At 45.1% G+C, this 13,225-nt stretch overlaps 1 protein-coding gene and 2 pseudogenes across 5 annotated transcripts; 2 read left to right on the top strand and 1 right to left on the bottom strand.

Annotated features, from left to right (window-relative positions):
• Positions 1-4,056: 4,056 nt before the first annotated feature.
• On the top strand, positions 4,057-5,058 carry LOC123115251 (uncharacterized; annotated as a pseudogene).
• A 779-nt stretch (positions 5,059-5,837) lies between these two features.
• Positions 5,838-7,890, bottom strand: LOC123117571 (G-type lectin S-receptor-like serine/threonine-protein kinase At2g19130; annotated as a pseudogene).
• A 1,090-nt stretch (positions 7,891-8,980) lies between these two features.
• LOC123114100 (uncharacterized) lies at positions 8,981-12,998 on the top strand. Of its 5 annotated transcripts, none has more exons than XM_044535469.1 (6): positions 8,981-9,698; positions 10,674-10,741; positions 11,000-11,021; positions 12,009-12,112; positions 12,220-12,507; positions 12,545-12,998. In XM_044535469.1, exons 1-6 carry the CDS (start codon positions 9,560-9,562, stop codon positions 12,914-12,916), a joined length of 993 nt encoding a protein of 330 aa, XP_044391404.1. In that variant the 5' UTR covers positions 8,981-9,559; the 3' UTR covers positions 12,917-12,998. The 5 variants fall into 5 exon arrangements, 3 of the variants coding, with proteins under 3 accessions (XP_044391404.1, XP_044391403.1, XP_044391405.1); XM_044535468.1 differs by having other exon boundaries at positions 8,982-9,698; positions 12,217-12,507; XM_044535470.1 differs by having other exon boundaries at positions 9,480-9,698; positions 10,893-11,514; positions 12,217-12,507.
• The last annotated feature ends 227 nt before the right edge of the window (positions 12,999-13,225 follow it).

The raw sequence follows: 13,225 nt of genomic DNA, 5'->3' as shown, positions 1-13,225 counted from the left end.
GAAAAAAATTTATAAAAAACATGTTGGGGCGCTGCCCGGTGGGCCTGCCAGACCTTGGGTGTGCAAATACATACCCAGTAGGGCCAGCAGGCTCACAGGGCAGCGCGCCCTAATTAGGCCCAGAAGCCTGCTATATAGAGGAGTTCGAAAGGGCAGCCACGGCTGGGTTTATAAACCAGTGCGGCTGCCCTTCGCTCGGCGAGGTGGGACTAAACGTAGCGCATAGCGGGTGGCAGCGCACGGGCATTAGTACCGGTTGGAGGCTCCAACCGGTACTAATGTGTTGCCCTTTAGTACCGGTTGGAGCCACCAACCGGTACTAAAGGCCCATGTTTCCCGCCGCTTGGGCTGGCAAAAATTGACCTTTAGTACCGGTTGGTGGCTTCAACCGGTACTAAAGGCTCCCCCTATATATACTCCACGTACGAAAAATCAGTTATCGTCGCCACTTCGTTCCACTTCTCGCGCGAGACATCGATCTAGCAGACGACGCCGCCGCCGCGCCACCGTGCCGTCGCCCTCGCCGCCCCTGCCGCCCGTCATCGTCGTCGCCGCGCGCCCCCACCGCCCGTCGTCGTTGCCGCCGCTGCCGCCCGTCGTCGTCGCCGCCCCCGCCGCGCCCGTCTCGTCGCCATCCCCGGTCGCCGCCGGCCCGTCGCGTCGCCGTCCCCGGCCGCCGCCGCCCGTCTCGTCGCCGTCCCCGGCCCCCGCCGCCCATCGTCGCTGCCCCCGCCACCCGTACGCGCCCGGCCCACTCCATACACACACACGCATACACACACACACACACACATACACACACACACACTACACACACACACACTACACACACAAACACACACATACACTATCTAGTTTATTTTTAGAATGTTAGAAATGTTATCATCGATGAATTAGAAATATGTTAATGTTTAGTTTGAAGTAGTTGAATTAATATATAGAACGAACTAGTTTATTTTTAGTAAATGCTTAGTTGAACTAATTGAATTAATATAACTAGTTTATTTTTAGTAAATGCTTAGTTGAACTAGTTGAATTAATATATATAACTAGTTTATTTTTAGTAAATGCTTAGTTGAACTAGTTGAATTAATATAATAACTAGTTTATTTTTAGTAAATATAATGCTTAGTTGAACTAGTTGAATTAATATATATAACTAGTTTATTTTCAGTAAATGCTTAGTTGAACTAGTTGAATTAATATATATAACTAGTTTATTTTTAGTAAATGCTTAGTTGAACTAATTGAATTAATATAACTAGTTTATTTTTAGTGAATGCTTAGTTGAACTAATTGAATTAATATAACTAGTTTATTTTTAGTAAATGCTTAGTTGAATTAATAGAAGTAGTTGAATTAATTGAATTAGTAAGTGTTTAGTTGAACTAGTTGAATTAATATATAGAACTAGTTTATTTTTAGTAAATGCTTACTTTGAACTAGTTGAATTAATATAACTAGTTTATTTTTAGTAAATGTTTAGTTGAACTAGTTGAATTAATATATAGAACTAGTTTATTTTTAGTAAATGCTTACTTTGAACTAGTTGAATTAATATAACTAGTTTATTTTTAGTAAATGTTTAGTTGAACTAGTTGAATTAATATATAAAACTAGTTTATTTTTAGTAAATGCTTACTTTGAACTAGTTGAATTAATATAACTAGTTTATTTTTAGTAAATGTTTAGTTGAACTAGTTGAATTAATATATAGAACTAGTTTATTTTTAGTAAATGCTTAGTTGAACTAATTGAATTAATATAACTAGTTTATTTTTAGTAAATGCTTAGTTGAATTAATAGAAGTAGTTGAATTAATTGAATTACTAAGTGTTTAATGTTTTGCCTAATATGAACATAGGAAATGTCGTCTGACGACGGAAAAAATTTCATTATGTGCGAATACTGTGAAGACCAGCGCGGCCAATGCGACAGAAATTTCCTTGTTGATGGTAGGCGATTCAGCATCAAGCTGGATGAGACTTTCGAATTCGATACAGTAAGTCACAACGACAAGTCTGTTTTCGTAATTAAGCATGACTTATATATGCTTCATTTGCCTGACTTATAATTTTTAATTTTCACTATTCTACTAGCGCATCCCCTGCCATGCAAGAATTTTTGTCTTGGATAAGATAGGTTTCAAAGATATGGAAACTATGGAGGTAAAGAGAGCTTACCTGAAAACTGAGCATGATGGTTATACTTTCAACGTCAAAGTATACAATGCACACACGTACACCTATTTTGAATGCAAAACTTGGCAAGCACTATGCAAGGCTTATGCATTTGAGCCTGGTATGGTTATCACCTTTGATATTCGTCCGGAAGATGATATTGAAGGTAATAGAGACATATGGGTCGATGTGCAGACGCCTCCAGTTCTACCATTATGTGAGTTCTTCTCAACTATATTTTTGTCTTTGATATTGCTTATTCAAAAATAACTGACAACTAATTTCTATTGACAGCTTATCTCCATTCAACCAAACATGTCCGGCGCTTGGTAGACAGGACCTACTACTGTCCCGGCGCTGAACTAAACTGCGAGGAGATAAGTCATTATGTTTCATGGCTTGAGGATCTTCATACTGTCAAGACAAATTTTCTTCCTGCACTTAGAAATGTTAGTACTCAAAACGTGCGACCAATAGTGATGGTATTGAACTACGGTCACATCTATTTAGGAATGATGGTAAGATATTTACTATTTGTCCTCAGTGCATATTTTGCATACATATTTTTTTTGCTAAACTTTCATTGCTAAGTATATTAATTAAGTACTATACGATGTTCTTCAACAGGGACTCCCGATGACAGTTGTGCCTCAGGGGATCGAGACTAAAGGTCAGATGTCAATTGTTAGCTTACGGCCAAGATATCCTGCATTGCACATGAATGCATTCAAGATTTCTAGAAGCGATGAATGCTTAATAGTGAAAGATTGGAGGAAAATTGTTAATGATCGCAGAGAAGTACTAGGGGGCAGCAATGAGAAGCGCAGCCCACGATTAGGAGACAGGTTCATCGGCATGCTCCAGTATGATCAATCAGGAGAGCTATACATGTTCTATGCTATTTTACCAGAGAGAGAGAGTAGCTAGCAGGAGTGATTTAGCTAGTTCTTCATGCTGCTCTTAATTAGTACTTGTCCTTTCATGTCCGTGTTCTTCGTTCTGAACTTAAGTGATTTGCTTTTGTGGTGTTATATATGAACGCTTATATCATGACAATCATGTTGAACTCGATGATTGGTTCTACTAGAAATTCTATTTATATATATATATATATATATATATATATATATATATATATATATATATATATATATATGCATAACATGTACAATGTGTAGTATCGTAAAATACCAGCAAACGAAAAAAAATTAAAATGGAAACACAAAATTAAATGAAAAAGAAATCATAAAACTAAAAACCCCCCAAACCTTATAGTACCGGTTGGTCTTACCAACCGGTACTAAAGGGCTCCAGGCCCCCGGAGCTGGCTCGTGCCACGTGGTTGCCCTTTAGCACCGGTTCATGCTGAACCGGTACTAAAGGGGGGGCCTTTAGTGACCACAATTTAGTGCCGGTTATGTAACCGGCACTAAAGGGCCTTACGAACTGGTGCTATTGCCCGGTTCTGCACTAGTGAGCGGCCACCCCGGCCACTGCCCAACCCGTGCCCCCAAGCGAGCTCCCAGCGTTGGAGCCGCCGGGCACGCACCCGCGCATCCCGCCGCCCCCAAGAACCAACCCCCAAGCATCACGCCAACCGCCGGAAGGTCGGAAATTAAAGGCCCCACCTTGGGTCCCTTGGTTGCCGACGAACTAGCCCACAGCGGGCCACGAGTGGCACCGCCAGCCATTAAGGAAGCCAGATTTAGCGCCCAACCCGCTGGATTGATGCAGACGACGAGGAAAGAGGTGCCAGAGACGACAAGGGGAGGGATCCGCCGCCGCCCACAGTCCTTCGCACCGCCACCAGGGGGCCGCCGCCCCGACAGCTCCTGCCGCCGCGCCGCCGCGCCGCCTGCGCCCGGTGCTCAGCGCCATGCCACCCCTGACGGCCCCGTCCCACGCTGCATGCCACCGAAGAGGGGGAAGAAGGGTGGCCAACCGCTGCCGATGTTGGAGGGGCTTCGCCCACCAACGCACCACCGGCGGCAACGAGGGGAGGGAGGGAGAGGTGGGGGAGTTCGGCGAGGGGCTAGGGTTTCCTCCCCGGGCGCCCGCGGGAGCGCCACGTGAGAGGAGAGGGGAGCACCGTTCCCTCTAGGGCGACTTTGTCTCTTCTTCTTTTCCCTTGTTATACGGTTTTTCGGCCAAGTTTCCCTTATAAACAGGGTCAACTTGTTTAGGTTTTTGATCCGGTTTTCCTTATAAACATGATCAATCACTTGGCATTTTGTCCACTTCGAAATATATTCAAGTGGGGAGCCTTCCCTCCCGGTGACTATTTCAAAAAAAAAAAGGTTGGCGCAATGCAAAATGAATCTGTTGCTTCTAATCTTCTCCTCTTTGAATGGACAATGGCATGTCCTGCTGCTTCAGTTGTAAAGTCTGAGCCTGGGCTGTCCAGTCGTCAGTTCGTCCATGGATGCTTCTATTGGTATTTGCATTTGCGGAATGAGTTACTTGTGCTTGACGTGTGCGTAATGGGGTTCTCTGTTATCAACCTCCCATCTGAACAACTAGTGGCTAAGAGTTTTGTCGTTGTCGAGGCAGCAAAAGGAATGCTGGGGATACTCGCCATAGGTAACGGCTATGATAAGGACAACAAAGATCAACGGTAGTGGCACGTGTATTCTATTCCGACAAATAACCAATGGCACTTGGAGAAGGTCATCCCGTTGCCGGTAAAGCATGTACTTCTGGCTAGTGTAGCTGGGGATACTTGCTCACATACGTGATGTACTCCATATCTTCAAAAGAGAAGTACTTCTCGCTAGATCTGAAGACTTTCCAGGTCGAGTTGTTCACAGCATTTTGCAAACACTTACCTGGACGACTGTACGCTGGTTTCCCACCATCACTGTGTGCGCCAACTATATGAAGCGGCGAGCGCGTTATCTGCTATGTGCTTACTTCTATTTTACTTGGTCTCGGTGTTATGAAACAAAGAAATAAGATTCAGGCATTTGCTATATGAGTTGGTCGAGTTTTACTTACGATTCCTACTGTTAGGAAGGAGGAAAAAGGACATGTAGAATTTTACTTCAGCCTGGTGCACCGGGACAGATCCCCACTGTCAGGAAGGAGGAAAAAGGACATGTAGAATTTTACTTCAGCCTGGTGCACCGGGACAGATCCCCACTGTCAGGAAGGAGGAAAAAGGACATGTAGAATTTTACTTCAGGCCTGGTGCACCGAAACTCTTCGGACTCCCGGAGTTCTTCGGACTCAGCTCAGAATCTGTTCCAGACTTCCGGGCTCAGCTCAGGTCTGCACCAGAATAGTTTAGGTGGCATAAAAACAGACCCAACAGCTCCCAACGCGGAAAATAATGTATGGAACGTTTATGCTCTGAATTTGTATAAGTGCCGGAACATACTGGTAGACAGATTTTTGCATATAAACAGAATGCCCAAATGAAGTTTGCTTAGCTCCAGCGGCTTTCTTGAGCAGCTATTAGCCAACACATTGATGCATACTTATTTTTTCTACAATACGTACAATTTGTTTTTAGAGGTCACTATGCCCATTTATGTATCCTCTTAAAGGTTAATATAGCAGAGAGTAACAAGAGAGCAGGAACTCCAAAAACAGAGTACTCTGCTTGATTTTACGAAAGTACAAGACACACCACATATATATATTCCTGTGTTCCACTGCACTTCAGAAATATACACAGAAACATAAACCACTGGGCCTTATAGCCAAGGCCGGCCTATAAAACAAACATGTAGAATTTAGAACAAGTTATCTGGTTTCGCAGAGTAAGAGCAATCCTCCATGCCAACATAATTTTCAAGCGACCTTGGAATATGAGGGATTTCCACATCCATGACATTCTCCAGCATGTGAACAACTTGTCCCATCATCGGCCTATCATCCTCGGCATCTTGAATGCACCAGCACGCGATTTTGCAAGCTCTGCTCAGCTGCTCTACATCTGCCTGGCCTTCCAACCTACTGTCCAGCAGACACATAACATCTCCTTCACTCACCTTGATTGCCGCAAAGATAGGAAAGTATGTGAACTTCCCTTCCTTAAATTTCTCCGCATTCCTTCGACCAGATATGATTTCAAGAAGCATCATACCATAGCTGTAAACATCAGTCTTACATGTGATCGGCAGTCCTGATATCCACTCCGGTGCAAGGTATCCGGATGTCCCTCGCATTGTTGTCAAAGCCCTGCTGAAATCTCGACCAAGAAGCTTCGCCATGCCGAAGTCCGCAATCTTGGGGCAGAACTCTGCATTGAGAAGTACATTGTCTGGCTTCACATCACAGTGTATAATGCATTCTTTGCATTCCTAGTTCCAAGTGCTATATGGTACCGAAGATCCCAGGTCAATATGGCCGAACTCTTCGAAAACAGATGAGAACTCAAAGAACCGTTCTCCATGTACTCATATACCAGCAACCGTTTCTGCCCTTCGGCACAAAAACCAAACAATCGGACAAGATTAATGTGGTGAATTATGCCAATTGTCTGTACTTCTGCTCGGAATTGCTTTTCCCCTTGCCCAATGCATTTTAGCTTTTTGACCGCCACTAGAGACAAACTTGCCAATGCCCCCTTGTAAACACAACCGAAACCTCCTTCTCCAAGTTTTTCGGAGAAATTATTCGTTGCCTTCTTCATTTGCATGCTGGAAAAGATCTCGAGGCTGCTATTGGAACTCAATGGTAGTTCCAGGGATAGCTTCTTTCTCCTTCTCCAGGAAATAACAAGGCAAACAAGCATAATGGTAAACACACCTACCACTGTAATCAGAACAACGATTTTAATTTTTGAATTTGACTTTTCTTGCTTGGAATCTAATACTTGTTGCTTGCATTCTGAGTTTTCCTGCTTGGAACCTTGAGCAGACCACAACACAGTCCCACAGCCCCATAGTTTAGCAGCAGTAATGGTACCATCATAATGCAACCGTAAATATAAATGTGAATTGTTGGACAAATATCCATGAATATCCATCCACCTGGGGAAGGTGCCGGAATAATTGGTATAAATATAACTGAGGTAATAAGAAGTGTTGTAATAAGTGAAAACAGTAAATTCTCTGTCTATATTCATCCGCAGTTTAGAATAACTGACGCAAGAAACAGCATCAGTAGGCCCCCTGGTACTGATCATATTATTAACATATCCCAGCCGTCCTCCAGGTAGCAGTGTGTCAGTTGGGTGATCGAAGCTATGCCAGAACAATAATGAACTATTCACTTTGTCTCTTATTACCAGATCTCCGTTGTCAAGAAGTACTGCAACTGCAGAAGTAGATTCATTTGGTCTCTCCACAATACCATCTGATGACCAGATAATAGCATCATGGCCATAGGTCAGCAAGGTGAGGTACAAGTTGCCATTTGAGAGGGTAAGAATCGAGTTCCAATGGTCTGAGGTGAGGTACCCTTGCAATTGAGGAGGTGACCAAACTAGAAGAGCACTACAAGTTGATGAGTTGACATACCAGATGCCAAATGTAAAGTCTGAACATGGAGGAGATAGGCAGCTGAAACTCAACTCAAAGGCACCATTCTTCGAGAATAGGGTACGGTTACCATACAGAGATTGGCCTGGAAGGAGAGTATCCGCCGCACGTGCGAATCTACAGCTTGAAGACATGACCAAGAAGAGAATTGCTGCTACAAAGGATGATCTCGAAGTCATGAGCTTGCATGCCTTCTTCATTTGGTCTAGTATGAGCTAGGTCGATCTCTTACTAATAAAAAATGTGGATATTCTGACCGTCCCAATGTACACAACTAGTGACTTATAGGGAACGGAGCCTTTACTCAAGATGAAGACAGCTACCATCAAGCTGAGTTATCTCCATCAAGACGTGTGGAAATTTTCTTGCTCCATCAAGCTGGCATTTTTTGAGCCAAGCATCTGCTGGAGAAAATCAACAAGTGACAGCAACCATTGACTGAAAAGAACCACTGTCATGTCTACAAGACGAGATGGGCCGGCCCACGCGTGCGGCAGGTCACATGCACTTTTTCTGTTTGTTTTTCCTTTTTTTTCTTTTTTTTCTTCCTTTTGTGCTTTATTTCTGTACTTTTGTTTATACTTTAAAGTATTCTGTATATATATATATATATATATATATATATATATATATATATATATGCAAAATTGTGTCTACCATAGCTTGCTACAGCAATAGCTATCGTAGCCACAAGTGTGTGCCCCGTGATTCGTGCTGACCATATGAGAGAGAAATTAAAGAGGGGTTTGTGGAGTGTTTTGCAGTCCGTTTTACCAGAAAAAGGCTGCGTCGTGGGGCATCATGCAGTGGTCCATCTGCTTGTGATTCAGGACAGCGACAGGGACAAAGGTTCATGTGCTCAACGCATGCAGCTTGGTGGAACCTCTAGCGAAAACGAAAAAGCTTGAGGAACGGACACAAACTCACGTGCCCATGTGAGACGTGACAAGTACTTGTCCGTGGAACTTCTGGGATGGGTGTTTTGATGCTTAGTTGTGTAGGGAACTTGTTATTTAAAAGTGAATTTGTCCCGATTTTCAACATAAACTCTGTTTGGATAATGTAACTAATCCAAGATTAGTAAAACTGGTTTAGCATATAAGCACAAAAGAAAATCAACGTCTATTTTTATTTTAATGCATAGTAGCAGGATTTATAGGAAAACTGTTTTATTCTTTATTTGAGTGAGCAAATGCTAAATCATGTTTAGGCAATTCTTTCTTTATTTGGGTCTATCTCCCGTCGAACTAATCACTACTCATCTTCCCATCAACCCATCCGTACATGTAGGTATTACTCCCTCTGTTCCGAAATAGTTGTCGTTGGGGAAAACTAGTGTACCGATCGTCACGTTGCGATTTTTCTTCACTTTCCCATTTTGCCCTCCCGCTCGCTCTCTCCCCGACCGCTTGCAGCTCTCACTCTCTCCCTGACCACTCGCTCTCTCTCCCCGACCGCTCGCCCTCTCGTCGGCCAGTCGCTCGCCGGCCAGTCGCCACCCTCTCCCTCTCGTCGGTGTCTTCCTCACCGCAGTCTTGCACCTCACCGCCCATAACCCTAGCAGCCCGCCTCCCTCTCGTCGGTGAAAGGTGACATTTTTACCAGTTGGGGTGCTCGATTCGTGGCGGCGGTGCTCGATCCGTGGGCGGCGGTACTCGATCCGTGCTGGAGCAGCGGGAAGAGGAGGCCAAGGTGGAGATCGTGGTGCGGGAGGGGGAGCTCGGCGAGACGGCGGCTGGATCTGAAGCGCGGCTGCTCCACCTTCCTCAGGGTGGCGGGGATCTCCGGCTCGGGCCCGACCGCTGGCGTCATCCGCCGCTTCCTCAGGGTTGGCGGCGGCGGGCTGCGTTCCGGCGGGAGGGCGGCACGTTCAAGGTGCTGCAGGTGGCGGACATGCACTACGCGGACAGGCGGAGCACCGCGTGCGAGGACGTGCTGCCCGAGCAGGTCGCCGGCTGCTCCGACCTCAACATCACCGCCTTCCTCTACCGCGTCATCCACGCCGAGGACCCCGACCTCGTCATCTTCACAGGTCCGGCCGCCACCCACCCCCTTCCTCTTCCCTGCTCTGTTATTCTGTTAATACTTCGATTGACTAGTGATTCGTTGGTGCCGCCACTTCTTCCGATTTCGAGTTAAGAATTCAGAAGTGCCATGCAATGGTGGAGTAATCCCCAAAGAATTAAGAAATCAGAAGCATGAGCTGCACTGAAATTGGGTCTAGGTAGTTGCTCATCCGTTGGGGTTTCAGTTAATCGATTGGGCTGTCCATCCAGGACGAAGATGAAATGGTCTGATTGATCACGACTGCCTCCACATGGAGGTAAAACACAAACAGGAAAGATGCAACAGTAGTCGCCTTTGTGATTATCTTCAGGTTACTGTCCTGTTTTCGTCGTCTTGTTTCACGGGCGATCTTGGTGATGTTTCCAAGGCTGCAAATCTTGGTGATGTTTCAGTTATCATCTGGATTTTTTGGTTTTGCCTGTATGCCCTGTTATTTTTGTTTGCTGGCTCTGTGGTTCAGTGTTTCTGCACCTTTTTCCTCATGTCTGTACAGTGATTTGATGAACACATATGGGCTTTTGGCTCTGCTCGAAGTGATTCTGAATTTTGTTTGGGTAAGCTAGCTAGCTGAAGGTGAAGAAGCGACATATTTTGAATTCTGTTCTCTGTACTCCACTTTCTCTTCTTGTCTCTTCTTCTCTTTCTCTTCTCTTCTCTTCTCTTTCATTTAAATGGAGTATATGAAGTAAAAATGATCAAGCCTCACAAAATGGAGAACAAAATACACATACATTATTTAACTGTGATTTAGAGTTATGATTATCTGTATACTGCTGCTGCTGTAGTTTAAAAGGCTCAAGATCTTCAGTTAATTAGGAGTACTTTAGTGTAGGAGTATTCCAGATTTAGTGTAGGAGTAAAAATTAACTAAATCCTTGTTGTAGCACTACTGTTGCTTGTTAACACTACTCTTGCTTGTTAACCGAATTACTCTTGGCAGTTCACTACTCGAGGCGCTGGGCTGCGGCTTCATCGAGGCGGACGACAACCACTCCCGTGCAAACAAAGGTACAGGCTGGTCCTGGTGGGCGACGAGGACGCCCTGGCCTCTGTAGTTACACGAGACAACAGTTCTTTGTGCAAATGTTGACTGAATTTGCCTCTAACTCGTCTCTGCACTTGACTGAATTCGCCTCTTTGTGCAATGTTGCTGCTGCAGGTGAGCATTCAGGAAAAGAACTCTTTGTGCAATGAGCATCCTTTTCTGCTGGAATATCAACTTTTTTGGATGCTCAACCATCAATAAACATATTGGCTGAACTTCAGGAAAAGGATGCACCGAATCTTAGTAAGCGGATACTCATAGCCGAATTCTTTTGGATGCACATATAGTTTGTCTGGCAACTTAAATAATGACAGTAAATAAACTCTCAATAGCACTGTCCAGTAATTGAAAATAAATTACACCTTTTCAGTTAATTTAAATTAACTGAAACCTTTTGTACTCCCATGATCAGTGTTACTCTGTACAAATTTGCAAGTGCAAGTAGTGCTTGTTTTCAGGAGTAGGATGCTGATCAATAGTGCTTGTTTGGAGTAATTGTTTGCTCTGTAGTGCATTTTTGCTGCAACCTAATCTGTGGAGTATCAAGCTAATTGGAAGAAAGCCAATTGCTTGCTCTCTATGAACTTTTATGTGCTGGAGTATAGGATTTGCTGTTTAGCAAGGCTTCAGTAATTTGTTGTTCAAAATTGAGCACCGCCTTGCCAAACAGCATTCTGCCACTAAATGGCAGCATATGCAGGACCAACTAACAATGTACGGAGACCAACTAAACCTGGTATCTTTTCCAGATCAAGTTAGACCTTGGTTATTGGAAAGTACTCACTTCATTTCAATTTCTAGATGATATTCAGTTCTTTTTTCACAGCAAAACATCTTTGCTTCATGCTGATATTAGCATATTTCACAAGATCACAAAATGACTGAAAAGGTCTTTACGAATTGCAAGCAAGGAAGCAACCAAGAACATCCTAGCCGAAGTTGCATGACCCAATACTAACACCAGAAGTGATCTCACAGATGCAGAGCCATACTTAGTGCCAGAACTAACATTGTTTTCTTGAGTACTTAATCATGATCTGGAGTACTAGCATGGAGTAAATTTTGTGCAAGAGTACAATTACAAGCATGAGTACACTGAATTTCTTGTAGCAGATGTAGCACATAAAAATGGAGTAGCTCACCTACCGTTGATCTGCTAATTTGTCAATTTTCTGCTCCTTGCTGATCCTTGCTCCTTGCTGATCCTTGCTCCTACTGTTGATCTGCTAGTTTTGACAGGTGAACAGATGGACAGTGGCTGCTCCTTGCTGATCAATTCAAAATTGCTCTGGCGATCAATTCAAGCTTGCTGTGACTGGCGAGAAGACGTCCTGGTCAATCACCACATCTAATCAATTTCTGTCTGTGGCGAGAAGAAGTGGTACAACTCCGGCAATCAATTTCTTTGGTGATTAACAATTTTGATCAATTCAAACAGCAGCACAGGCGGCGCACGGGCGGGGAGGAGCACAGGCTGCTACTGTTGGTCAGTGCGGGAAGGAGCACGGGCAGAGGTCAATTGGCCGGATCCGGAGCTCCAGTGCCTGAATCGAGGAGCTGGAAGGCTGAGGCAGGAGGAGGAGCACAGGATGCGATGCTGCTGCTGTTGGTCAGTGCGGGGAGGAGCACGGACGGAGGTCAATTGGCCGGATCCGGAGCTCCAGTGCCTGAATCGAGGAGCTGGAAGGCTCAGGCAAGAGGAGGAGGAGCACGGGCGGCGCTGCTGCTGGTCGGTGCGGGGAGGAGCACGGGCGGCGCTGCTGCTGGTCGGTGCGGGGAGGAGCACGGGCGGCGCGAAGGCCAGGAGTCGCGGGCGGCTGGAGGCTGTGGCGGACGACGAGGGAGTTGCGTATGAGTTTGGGCTCTCGATTGGAGCGGAGGAAGGCGGCCGGCGAGGGAGCTACGGCCGGCGCGGGCGGACGCCGGAGCTGCAGCAGTGGGGTGGAGCCTGGCGGAGGGGAGGAGCGATGGAGGAAGACGAAGATCCCCGGCGACAAGAATTTCAAATTGAGGGTAGTTTGGTACTTTTTCCTGTTTTCACCTGGTCGGAGAAGTTTCCCAACGACAACTATTTTGGAACAGAGGGTAATTTTCTGTATTTTTTAGGAACAACTCAAACTACTTGTGGTACCGAGTAGGGTATGCACGGAAGACCCGGTGATCCCTCACATTGGAACCGACTGCTCACTAATACACACACACACACGGAACCGATGAAACTACATGTGGTACCGAGTAGGCCATGAACTGAAGCACCGATGATCAATCACGTTGGAACTGACCGCATATGAACACACGTGGTATTTTTAGGAACTGCTCAAACTACTTGTGGTACCGAGTAGAGTATTCACGGAAGATCCGATGATCGCTCGCATTGGAACCGACCGCTCACGAGTACACACATACAGAACCGATGAAATTACATGTAGTACCGAGTAGGTCATTAA

This window comes from Triticum aestivum, chromosome 5B (genome assembly GCF_018294505.1).
Source record: "Triticum aestivum cultivar Chinese Spring chromosome 5B, IWGSC CS RefSeq v2.1, whole genome shotgun sequence".
NCBI lineage: Eukaryota > Viridiplantae > Streptophyta > Magnoliopsida > Poales > Poaceae > Triticum > Triticum aestivum.
This window is presented reverse-complemented; position numbering and strand designations above follow the sequence as displayed.

What these genes read in the sequence shown, in the direction of transcription:
- LOC123114100 (XM_044535468.1), top strand. Translation starts at nt 9,560, where the DNA reads ATGCACTACGCGGACAGGCGGAGCACCGCGTGCGAGGACGTGCTGCCC. An exon ending in CCACTCCCGTGCAAACAAAG is followed by an intron (nt 10,742 to 10,999) that starts GTACAGGCTGGT and finishes GCTGAACTTCAG; the next exon opens with GAAAAGGATGCACCGAATCT. An exon ending in CACGGGCGGCGCTGCTGCTG is followed by an intron (nt 12,508 to 12,544) that starts GTCGGTGCGGGG and finishes GCGCTGCTGCTG; the next exon opens with GTCGGTGCGGGGAGGAGCAC.